Here is a 12,390-nt window from a genome sequence, read left to right as displayed (position 1 = left end):
ATTAATTAAACTTAAAAGTAACTCACATTACTTTTTTTAAAAAGTGACTTCAATATTAATGTGTAAATTTATAAAGTAATGCGCTACTTTACTTGCAACTCCAGAAAAGTAATATTATTACGTAACGCACGTTATTTATAACGCGTTACCCCCAACACTTCTCATGAGAAACATTTGCGTGCGCATAAGAAACTTTTTAAGTGCTCACAGGAATTTTTTGCATGCTCAGGTGTTACAATTCACGGTTTATGGATGATTTACCATCTGCATGAATTATCAGGGATCTTTTTGCTAAAAATTTAGCGAAAGCCGCATTTTGAGCAAACAGATTGCTATTAATTCATGTGCTTCAACAGTGCTGGGGGTAACGCTTTACAAGTAACGCAAGTTGCTAATGCTAATGCATTATTTTTACATTTACAAAAAGAGTTCTAAGTTACTTTTTATATAAGTAATGCAAGTTACTTTGTTTTCCTGTTTAATGACTGACAGCTCTCCTGTCCACATGTTGAGAGAAATTGTAAGTGCAGAGGCATTGTGTGTGAACATAATGGTTATTGTAGTTCTAGACTAAATGTGAACATGCATTTATTCATCTCAGATTCAGTGTTCCTCTAAATTAATAAAAACAGTGAAACGCAATCTCTGAATATTACACAAACCTGCAATAAGGGGGGCATATTTAGTATTATAATAAAAGACATTTTACATGCTAAAAAGGTATAAATTATCAATCAGACGACAGAAGGCATGTAGTAGATTGTGTTTTCAGCAAAGTTTTCTGGATAAATAAGAGGCCTTAGAAATGTGCTTATCACTTATGATAAAGTAGGCAGTGAAAGAACAAATGCATAAAATATAGCTGTTTTAGCTTATTTTAGGACTTATTATTTTAAACCCTTTTGCTGTCCCCTTGGAAGTGTTCCAAGGCCCCTAGTGGGTCCCGGTCCCCTGGTTGGGAACCCCTGGTCTATGACGTGTTCTCACAAATATGCCTTCTAAAGTGTGTGTGTGTGTGTGTGTGTGTGTTTGTGTGTGTACTTAGGGGAACAGAGGAAGTGTTCCAGGCTCTGGAGGATAACCAGGTGACACTCTCTGTCATGAAAGCATCTCGTTTCGCCAAAGCATTTGAAAAGGAAGTTGACCACTGGGAACGCTGTTTGTCTCTGGTGCTGGAAATCATTGAAATGATCCTCACGGTACAAAGGCAGTGGATGTATCTAGAGGTACGCACACACATAGGGCACTTCCTACAGTTTTATACAGCATGTTAGTCATTCAAATGCAATATGCTCTTATGCTTTAAAAGACTATGGTTACATTATCCAGCTATATACACAACACACTCCTGACCTTCCTCACACCCGGCTCACACCCGGCTCTTTCTCAATAAACACCAGTCACATTAGATCACAGAGGAGTCCTCTCTCTACATGTGAGGCACAAACTCACTGTAAATAATAATCATCTTTCACAGACTCATAGCGGAGTTCAGAGTCACACATCTGTTATGTTGCAGCTGATGTGGAGATTACACATATATATATTCAAACGCGCATACCTATAGACTAAACACGTGATGCGCATGTGCACGCTGTCAACGTTTTTGATGTTTGCGCAGAGATAAACTTTTTTATGTGTGTTTTGGGCCTTGAGTGTTTTCCGTTAGAACTGTGTCTTGTTAGCGGCCCCTAAGTTAATAACTAATTATCTTTGCAACGAAAATGAATCAATCAATCAATCAACACTAACTTTAGCTGGACAATACGTTTATTCTAGAGCTGCTGTAAAGCCAAAACAATCTCTGTTACTGTAATAGGCAAGGCAAGTTTATTTATATAGCACATTTCATACATTGTGGCAATTCAAAGTGCTTTACATAGAAAGGAATTCAAATAATCACATTATGGCTTTGCATAGAAAATAAACAAAATTGAAGCAAGGGAAATTAAAATAGTTATAAAAAGAGAATTAGAGTAAAATGCAGACTACTGAAAAAAGATGATACATAAAATAAACTTCTCATCTGGCAAAACACCAGTGTATCTTATTTTGCATATAGTTTTACTCTGACACAGTGTCTGTGGTGTTTATTCGGCGCACCTAAGAATTCCATGTGTAATTTCCTATTATCACTGTAAAGCTGCTTTGAAACAATATAATCTAAATGATTATAACGCTATATAAATGAAGGTGACTATCAACTAAATAGTGGCTGTCAGCCTGGATCTCCTGTGTGTACTGGTGTTTGTAAACACACCTGTGATGGCTCCAACCAAGCACCACACTGTTTTATCTTCCCTTCTGTGCTTTACCACATTCTTTCATTTTTCTTTCTTTAGAACATCTTTCTGGCAGATGACATACGTAAGCAGTTGGTTCGTGAGACAGCTGAGTTTGATGACGTCAACTCCGGTTGGAAGATCATCATGGGCCGACTCAATGAGGACAAAAATGCTCTCAGAGGAACTCACCACTCTGGTAATAACGGGATGGTGCTCGATGTCACCGCCCTCAGTGGTGATAAAAAATGCCTGACTGGAGAAAGTCAGTTCAGTTGACCGCTAGCTTGGCAACACTCCTTGGCAGATGGATGAAATGTGTCCAGGTCACATTCCACCTGGGCAAACATTTTATTTTGCATAAAGAACATAGAGCAGGTTAATTATTAAGAATTTTACAATGCAGAATTATTTGAATGACAATGAAGTACAAACATAATTCATTCAGGCATTTTTGCAGCTTCCACCATTCTCAGTACTGTAATTCTCAGACTTTTTTGTCAGTCTAACCTTTTTTTTTTACTTGAAGTACCTCTGAGATTAATATTATAGTTAATATTTAAATAATTTAACAGCAAATGTGCATGTTCACAGTTCTGTGATGGTTGATTTATTTTTATGATTTAATTTTTAGCTTTTATTATTTTCTTACTGACTCCCTACAGTTTTTTTTATTAGAGTGGAAAAAAGATGTACAGTTAATGCAGAACAACTGCAAAGTACAAATACTGCCATCACACACACACACACACACACACACACACACACACACACACACACACACACACACACACACACACACACACACACACACACACACACACACACACACACTGTATACAGTATATGGGCAAATGTGTTTCCTTGTATTCTAGTATCTTGTTCTAGTATTATTTTATTGAGAGTACAGCTCCTACTATTTAACAACGTTTTTTTAGATCATCAATAAAATGAGACAACAATGAACAACAATTTAGCATCACATCAGTTAAAACATTTAGTATTGTATAGGTTGTTCTTGCTAATGGAAACCAATACTAAACGTCTATAAAGCTCTTTAGATTGAAAGGAGGGACTTCCTTTTCTACAGTCGACATATTGAGCTTTGCAGTTTCTCCCAGTCATTTTTCTACTGGAAAACTTACACTTCTGAATACTAAGATGTGAAAATTTAAAGAAAGTACAGGTAACAAAGAACACTTGTATGTTCCTTTTATTTATGTTGTCTCAGGTCTTCTAGAGAAGCTCTTAGAAATGAACACAAGGTTAGAGGAAATTCAGAAGTCGCTGGACATGTACCTGGAGACCAAACGGCAGGTCTTTCCTCGATTTTACTTTCTGTCTAACGATGACCTCCTGGAGATCCTGGGTCAGTCCCGCAACCCTGACGCTGTGCAGCCGCACCTCAAGAAGTGCTTTGACAACATCAAAAGTCTTCGCATCAACAAGGTACAGACACTAGCTGAGTCACATGACCAAAATCTTATACTGTATGTGCAGTTGAGCAACATTAGTTGTATATATTTGGCATTTCAGAAATGTATTGGATTCAGCATGAATATTAGTTTAATAATCTGTTTGTTTGTTTGTATGTGTGTGTGTAGGTTGGGATCAGTAACAGCAAGTGGGAGGCCAGCGGGATGTTCTCAGCTGATGGGGAGTTTGTTGACTTCACTCATCCTGTTCTTCTGGAGGGGCCAGTGGAGGTGTGTTTCCAACACACAGTCCAACACAGCCTTTCTTGACAAATGCATTCTCCATTGAGCTTTTTTCTTGTGTGTGTAGGCGTGGTTGTGTGATGTCGAGCGAACCATGCGCTGGAATCTGAAGGACTGTCTAAAGAACTGTTCCGGGGCTCTCAAGAAGATGCCCGGAAAGAGGGGCAAATGGGTGCGAGACTGGCCAGGACAGGTGTGTGTGTGTGTGTGTGTGTGTGTGTGTGTGTGTGTGTGTGTGTGTGTGTGTGTGTGTGTGTGTGTGTGTGTGTGTGTGTGTGTGTGTGTGCGTGTGCGTGTGTGTGTGTGTACATGCAGCAATTACACAGCAAAATGTGCTTTGCTTGTCTTTACAGATGTTAATCACAGCCAGTCAAATCCAGTGGACCACAGATGTCACCAGAGCCCTCATGACCAGCAAAGAGAGAGGAGATAAATCTGCCCTTAAATCACTAAAAAAGAAACAGGTGAGAGGAGCTAAGCAGTTACAGATTTGGGCTAGTGATTCACAGGTCACCGGTTTAAACACCTGAAAGAGCAGTTTATTAATTATTTAGAATTATGCTGCCATTGTCCTCTTGGTAAAGAAAAATAGTTAGGCCCTACCTGCAATAGGTGGATTGTCCCTGTTTTAAATGTACAATATAGGTCTGTAGATACCAAATTCAACAATTGCGTTTTTGTCCCACCAGCTGTTAGTTACAGTCCAAAAGGTGTAAAATAATATTTTATACTTTCGTTTACATTTTTGTTTAGTGTCAGATGTGGTATGAAAAAGCATTAAATATTCTAATAATTATATCTAGACAGAATCTGCAGACTTTGCCCCCATTTTCTGTGCCAATTCAGAAGGAAATCTGTAGGATTCTCTGGAATGAATTACAACATGGTGTTAAATAAAGCTGAGGATACTACACACTTGTTAGTAGCTGAAAGCAAAATTAAATTATCCCTAATATTTAATTAACAAACACACAAGCAGTAGGGGATTTGTTGAATTTTTGGAATGACAGGTGTTTTGATTCTGCAGAAATCTGCGGAGCTCTCTGTGGAGTCCTGCGGGCACAGATTCAATGCGAGTCTGCTAATAACTAGTGGATGAACTCCATATACACTACTGACTTCACTCAAAACCCTTTATGGGAAATGAGTTATTCATTTCATGTGTGTTTGTACTTGGAGCACAGGATACACTACATACACAAGTTAATTAAGGACGGCAGCTCAAATGAATTTAATCCAATCACATCTTATAAGCCAAAGCCAGTGAGACAGAGAATGGCTTAGGCCTGTCTCTGTGTCTTTGAGAGTTGAGATTTAGTCTCAGAGCATGGCTTCTTGGGCTTAAGGAAGGTGAGGATTTTTTGATGTTAATTTACATTTACATTACACGTCTCAGCTGATGTTTACCGAGTATGTTTGGAGTAACAGCGGCTGGGTTTGATCTGGAACCTCTGATCCATAAAATGAGTTTGCGTTGCGTCTGAGCGTGCCTGTCTTCTAATAATGAGTGTTTGCATTGTGTTACCCAGGTGTCCATGCTCAGTCAGTACTCTGAAGCCATACGAGGAAACTTAACGAAGATTCTGCGCTTGAAGATCGTCGCACTGGTCACCGTGGAGGTCCACGCCCGTGATGTCATCAGCAAACTGGCCAAAGCAGGCTGTTGTGACGTCAACGCTTTTGACTGGCTTTGCCAACTACGCCTGTACTGGGAAAAGGTTAGGGGGAAGACAGGATGGAGGGATGGAGAAAACGTATAGAATAGACAGAAGGTCATCAAGACAACAGTCTAAATGTCTCTGTCTGTTTGTGTAGGATGTAGACGACTGCGTCATCAAACAGACCAACACACACTTTCGCTATGGCTATGAGTACCTGGGCAACTCTGGCCGTCTGGTCATCACCCCCCTCACAGACAGGTAATACATATGATCAATTTGAAACGGTATGTACAGTCAAAACCCTTTCAGGCAAGTAATTTCACTCAGCGGCCATCTTTGAAACGCCTCTTGGGCATCTATTTTAGTCATGTAAGTACAGCTCCTATCTCTTTGAATTGGGAAACATCAAATTCTCCAAAGCATGTTCAGCAAGCTTATGATTAGAATTCATATTTGCAATCACCAATGAAATCAGACAACAACTGTATCAAATGTGGTTAGTGCAGGTCCTCAAAAAAAACTTATTTTAACATATAAAAACTTTTATAAAAACATAAAAAGAATGCAATAATTCTCAATATTTTTTTTGTCTCTCCAAACCCCCCCTCAATTATCTGTCCCCTGCAGAAAATATATACCGGTAGCAATAGATATTCCAGAAGTACATGGTGCGTAAATTCTGAATGTTTTAAATGTCATAAGTAATGAAAAAAAAGTGTCATAAACATTGAAATGTCATGAATATATAAAAAAACACTTTATTTTACAAAGTCCCCCATGGTGGGAAGGTCAGACACTTTGTTTTCATTATTATTATTTTTTCTCTATTTTCACATTTTTGAATAAATGTGAAGTCATTATGTGGTGACCAAAAATGAACTGATTGAAGAAATCAAAAACTCTTATATTTTAGGATTTTGAGCTCTTTTTGATAAATGACATATTTGCACACTAAACATTCTCTCAGTATCTTTATGAAGAGACGCTTTTTAAGTTCCCATATACTCTATATACTCCATGTAGACGACTGCGTCATCGAACAGACCAACACACAACACGCTTAATTCACTTTCTTGTCCAACTCATCCGTTTCAGAAATTGAAATGAGTTTATTATTATTGTTTTTATTTTAGTTTTGTAATGAAATTCATACATCATATGTTTGTCAATAAAATAAAAAATTGTCAAGCATTTTATGAATGAAGCTTAAAATCAAAAGGTCTGTGCCCGGTTGCATGAAACCCCTCCAGTGACTTGACTAAAGACTATCCCTGAGGGGGAAATAAATCCCTGAGGTTAGGGATTTCTTTAGGAGCGGTGCAACAAACGTCGGTTGTTTAGTTACGAAATCTCGGAAGTAACGGAACATAACAGACTGCTGAGTTATGGAGATAATTTAAGGGGGTCTGACAGACAACACGGAGCATCCTAAAATACCAACCTTGCACACACACCGATGCCACCAAGCCTAAAAATCCTTCCGTGCCACAGAGCCCCACTCATACTTTTCCATAAAATTATTTGTCCCAAATATATTTTGCCCCGCTTACAGAACTTAAAGAAACACTTAAGCAATTAAGGGGAAACACTTAATGACGACCTTAAGTGGACCCTTAGGTTTTTTTCTTCCAACCAATGTTTCACTAATTGTATCCTTAACCTTATTACTTGGATTTTCTTAACTTGAGGGCTTTGTCGCAACCGGGCACTGATAACCAGTTCCCTCAGACAGAGCACTGTAACATCTGAGTGAAGCATGTAGTATTATACTTTCACTCTTGATATGTTTATTTGACTTCATGTACATTTATAACAGTGAATTTTACCTGGGTGGCACTATGCATGTTGATGCATTAACACCACCAAGACCTCTGGCTGAGATATAATCACCTACACTCTCATATTATATTATAACTCTCATATTACTAGAGATATCAATATATTGTGTGACAGTCAACTCCTGCATTTGACTGATATGATCAGCTGCTTTGTAATGATCATTATGGGGACTCTGATGCTGTTATCTGACTTCAGCCATTATCCAAGTCATTATGAGTGAGAGACAGGGATCGTGTCATTAACCTTATCAGTCAAGATCTTACCTCCCCATCAGTAGAGCACACCTGCGCATAGAGGAAAAGAGAGAGAGGAGCTCCAGATGTCTCTGTGTGATAATAGAACAGAAATGGGAATAATTTCGTCTACATGAAATTATGCAGAGATTCCAGCTAGGAAGTGGAGTCAGGAGTCAATGGCGGATTTCCTGTTGTGTGCCTTCAGAGACTGCAAAAAATCAGCACAGAACGTGCCTCCAGTGGAATGAAAGGAAGAATCTAATCCGGGTTTATTATGTTGAGAGGGTGACATCTTAAGCCCACTCAAGGACATGGACAATGTGCTTAAGCCTGTCTGTCTCTTTTCCATCTGTGTATGCGCTTACGGATTCATGTGATTTGAGTGAATTTCAGTGTGTGTGCAGTGTGTCTATCCCTGTTTCTATTCTAGCCCTAAGAATTGCCAAGACATATTCCCAGAAGTTATTTGTTACAAACCCTCCTTTTAGTGGTGTACTTTAAGAATAAAATGGTCAATAAGACATGATAAAGAAAGAAAGTGACAAATGTGATCAACTCCATGCATATCTACAACATGGTTTTGCCTTAACAAGCCATGATTTGTCACATTATAAATGTGTAAATATCATATATGTCAGTGTATGTATGTATTACAGAATGTGTTTGTTGTCTGTGTAGGTGTTACATGACTTTAACCACAGCGCTGCATCTGCATCGGGGCGGCTCTCCCAAAGGCCCTGCTGGAACTGGGAAGACAGAGACGGTTAAAGATCTGGGTAAATCGTTGGGCATGTATGTGATAGTGGTTAACTGCTCAGAGGGCTTGGACTTCAAATCTATGGGCCGCATGTACTCCGGGCTGGCTCAGGTATCCAGTTAATTCTCACCATTCAAGCACTTAAACTCAACAACAGTTAATGTAGTGTTGTTGAATATGTACTTATGTCTCTCTCCAGACAGGTGCGTGGGGCTGTTTTGATGAGTTTAACCGGATAAACATTGAGGTCCTGTCCGTGGTGGCTCAGCAGATCCTGTCAATCCTGTCTGCTCTGTCTGCGGGACTCAACAAATTCACCTTTGAGGGAAGACAGATCAACTTGGTCTGGTCTTGTGGAATCTTCATCACCATGAACCCAGGTGCTCAAACTCACCATTATGTTTCTCCATCAAGCCAACGTACTATCTTCTGTGGAACACAAAACAAATATCTTTTTCTCCATAATAAGTGAAAGTAAGGACTGAGGCTGTCAAGCACCTTAATGACAAAAATGCATCAAAAAGCTTTGTCTGAAACAAACAGACATTTAAGTCATTATGTACAAATAATCTTCAATGTTATGACATTGATTCTGATTCTTAAACAAATAATTTAGATTGTTTTTAAAACTGGATCAATTGATTGATTGTTTGATTAATTCATGAAATCTTGCACCAAGGAGTATTGGGAAGGGTCAAGATTTTCAGTGAATAAACAGTGTATTTTGGTCTGTTCCATAGACATCCCATATTATATGGCTTCAGAAAAAAATTCTATCGATTAATTTTCTAATACTTTTAGGGGTTTTATTAATTTATTTTAAAAGTTTGACAGCACAAGTCCTCATTTACTTCCAATGAGTAAAATAAACCTTTTATATTCCTCTTTTAGGGTGTGTTCACACTTGTCATGTTTGGTTGGATTAAAACGAACCCTGGTGCGATTGCTCTGTTAGTGCGGTTCATTTGAATAAGTGTGAACGCTGACATCTGAACCCTGTTGCCACCAAACAAGCGGACCGAGACGCTCAAAAGATTTTTTTGAAAGTCAGCCCACTTTCAAATCAACTCTGGTGCAGAACGCAACACGGACCAAAGACATGTAAACGAAACAAAAACAAGACATGATGTCACAAGATGTGACTCTCAAATAGACAGAATGATCAAGCATATCTGTTTTTCTCATCATAGTCGTGATGTTGCTCATCACTGTTCAGTACAGGCATCAGAAGCGCGTCTCCTCACAGCAGATCTTCATTTGTGTGTGTGACGGAGGGATTCCTGCCGCTGTTTTGACTCCTTTACACATTATATAAACTCTTCACAAGTTCTCAGCTGGTCAAAATACCATCATATTTAGGCTACGCACATACAACGAGCACATTTATCCCAGCATACAGCATTGTTTTGGATGTTCCGTAAGTCATAAAATATGCGTAATAAAAGCCAACCAATCCGGTTGTGAACATATCCCCATGCGTTTAGTGTTCCTGTAAAATGCCAATGTGAACACTAAGCAGACCAGGACAAAATGCGAACCAAACTACAAGTGTGAACACACCCTCATATTCCACTGAATAAAGTCACACAGGTGAAACAATTTAAAGGTGATTAAATTTTGACAGAATTATTATATATATTGTTTTGGTGATCTATCCCTTTTAATATCTTTATAGAGTTGGCAATATATGTTATAGTCTGTGCTTTTGTGGTTCTCATTGCCTTCCTTCCTCTCTTGTCTGTGTATGTATATTTCTTCTGTAGGCTACGCTGGCCGTACAGAGTTGCCTGATAATTTGAAGTCTATGTTTCGGCCGATCTCTATGGTAGTGCCAGATTCCACCCTTATAGCTGAGATCACGCTTTTTGCAGAAGGTTTCAATAACTGCAAGGTACATACACACACACACACACACACACACACAATTTAAGTCTGATATGTTTATTCTGAAAGTTATTTAATTCTTTAAGCATTGAGTGGCTACACAGCATGATTAACACCAATTCAACCATTAAAAAAATGGAGTGTGATTTTGCACTCCTGTCTGGACACTAGTGGTGGGCGATACTGCAAAATTTGGTATCGATCCGATACCAAATACGTATAGGATCAGTATTGCCGATACCGATACCAATATGATACTTTTTACTTAAAAAAAATAATTTTGTGTCGGGGAGAGCAGTAGCCTATGTTATTATTTCTGAGGTGTATTAGTTGTTAGGCAGTGTAGAATGAATGCTTTACAGCCTTTTAAAAAAAAAATGTAAATAAAGAATAACAAAAATCTCTCACTTTTTTCTGGTTTTAAAAGCAAAGTGGTGTTCGGGTCAATTTGACCCGGAGAAGATTTTCTTTTTCCCGAAAATACTAGTTAATGTTATCGCTTTGGACTGAAACTTAGTGACTTTGTTCCCAAACGGTATAACTAAATCTCGTTTTTTTTTTGAAAATGTTCTCTTTTTTTGGGGGGGGGGGTTTGTCACCTTGTTACACTTGTGGTGTTCCCGTTCAAAAATGACCGCCCTATAAAAAATAGCTTATAAGTCACTCATTATACCATATTTTCACCCAATCTTGGATTCAATTTTTTTGTCAACATGTTCTCTTTCAATTAGGACTGGTTTTATATTTTGATTTGCATCTGATTAATCGGGGACCTCATTTATCTGAGAGTAGGCATGGTCAAAAATGGTCACAATGGCCGACCACTGAAAGTGAATGGGAGAGACTGAAAATAACAGAACAATTTAGTTTTCAGGAGCATGTTCATTATTTTCATGTACACATATGAGCATGTGTGCTTGCAAACATCGAGCCCTTGGAGCTGTGCATGTATCGATACATTTATACACACGCTACCCAGACACACACACGTTAAAACACACAAACTTTTTTGAGTATTGCACACATTCTTTTCCACAGAGAGAAATTTGATCCTACCCTAACCTGCATCTAATATACATTTATTCATCTGACATTACCACACACACACACACACACTGAAATAAAGTGCACACAATTATTACTGAAGAACAAACAAAGAACAAATATACCTGTGCAATTACATTCCCTGTTCCCTGGCTCCCTTCTGTTCCTCTCGGCCATCCTGATCTCTCATTCAATGTGCTATTATCAGCCTTCGCTGCTCCCCGGCGCGGTGTGTCAGTGAGTCACGTGACGACACAACAACGAATCACAGAAGAGCAGCAGGAGGGGGAGGAGGAGCAAATGGATGTGAAAGCAGCGTTTGCTCAGGATTGTAGAGGTAGAAGACACGAGCAAAGTATAGTGAACGTAGAGGAGAGATATTTAAATTAAAATATCGATTCAATTACAATTGGATCGATCTGATACCAATACCAGTGTTGGCATCGATACTATTGATATTTAAATCGATCCACCCACCCCTACTGGACACTTAAAGGTTTTTCTTTTCAAAGCATCATCTTTTTTTGTCTCATTCACTGACAACCTTGAGAGCAAAACAGAGGCTGTTTTGTCCATTTTAAAACCTTATATTTAAGGGTCAAGTGTGTCATTTTTTGTATGCTAAAATACATTCTCCTATTCCACACCTCCAAGTATCTATGATTCACCCATTTTATTATCCACCAAGTATCATTTAGGGCAGTAACAACACACCCCTCCTCAAAAAGCAGCACAATGAAGCATCATTCATGTCTGTACCACTAACACCACTAATTAATATTGTATGATTGAGTCATTTCTGTAAGTTCAGAGTATATGAAGAAAACAGTTGTTGAAGGAATTGAGAGAGCTTCTTATTATGGGATTTTAGATTCTATTGAAGATGGTGGAGATCAACTCAGTTATGCAAACACAGATGAACTGGCTCACACACACACTTACACTGTCCAGGGGGCTGATCCTACCGTC

The 12,390-nt window shown here is 38.6% G+C and overlaps 1 protein-coding gene across 2 annotated transcripts in view; it reads left to right on the top strand.

Moving 5' to 3' along the window:
* dnah2 (dynein, axonemal, heavy chain 2) overlaps window positions 1–12,390 on the top strand; it is a 172,710-nt gene that overhangs the window by 87,514 nt on the left and 72,806 nt on the right. For both annotated transcript variants that reach the window (XM_077227513.1, XM_077227514.1), the window contains exons 29-39: window positions 1,046–1,226; window positions 2,343–2,481; window positions 3,514–3,731; window positions 3,887–3,988; window positions 4,068–4,193; window positions 4,354–4,464; window positions 5,530–5,718; window positions 5,816–5,919; window positions 8,415–8,604; window positions 8,693–8,873; window positions 10,257–10,384. In XM_077227513.1, the coding sequence (XP_077083628.1) occupies window positions 1,046–1,226; window positions 2,343–2,481; window positions 3,514–3,731; window positions 3,887–3,988; window positions 4,068–4,193; window positions 4,354–4,464; window positions 5,530–5,718; window positions 5,816–5,919; window positions 8,415–8,604; window positions 8,693–8,873; window positions 10,257–10,384 (1,669 nt within the window). The remainder of the gene's footprint in view (window positions 1–1,045; window positions 1,227–2,342; window positions 2,482–3,513; window positions 3,732–3,886; window positions 3,989–4,067; window positions 4,194–4,353; window positions 4,465–5,529; window positions 5,719–5,815; window positions 5,920–8,414; window positions 8,605–8,692; window positions 8,874–10,256; window positions 10,385–12,390) is intronic.

This window comes from Siphateles boraxobius, unplaced genomic scaffold, assembly GCF_051911475.1.
Source record: "Siphateles boraxobius isolate OS27281-9 unplaced genomic scaffold, OSU_SipBor_1 130, whole genome shotgun sequence".
Lineage (NCBI taxonomy): Eukaryota > Metazoa > Chordata > Actinopteri > Cypriniformes > Leuciscidae > Siphateles > Siphateles boraxobius.
The sequence above is the reverse complement of the archived record's forward strand: the minus strand, read 5'-3'. Positions and strand labels throughout refer to the sequence as shown.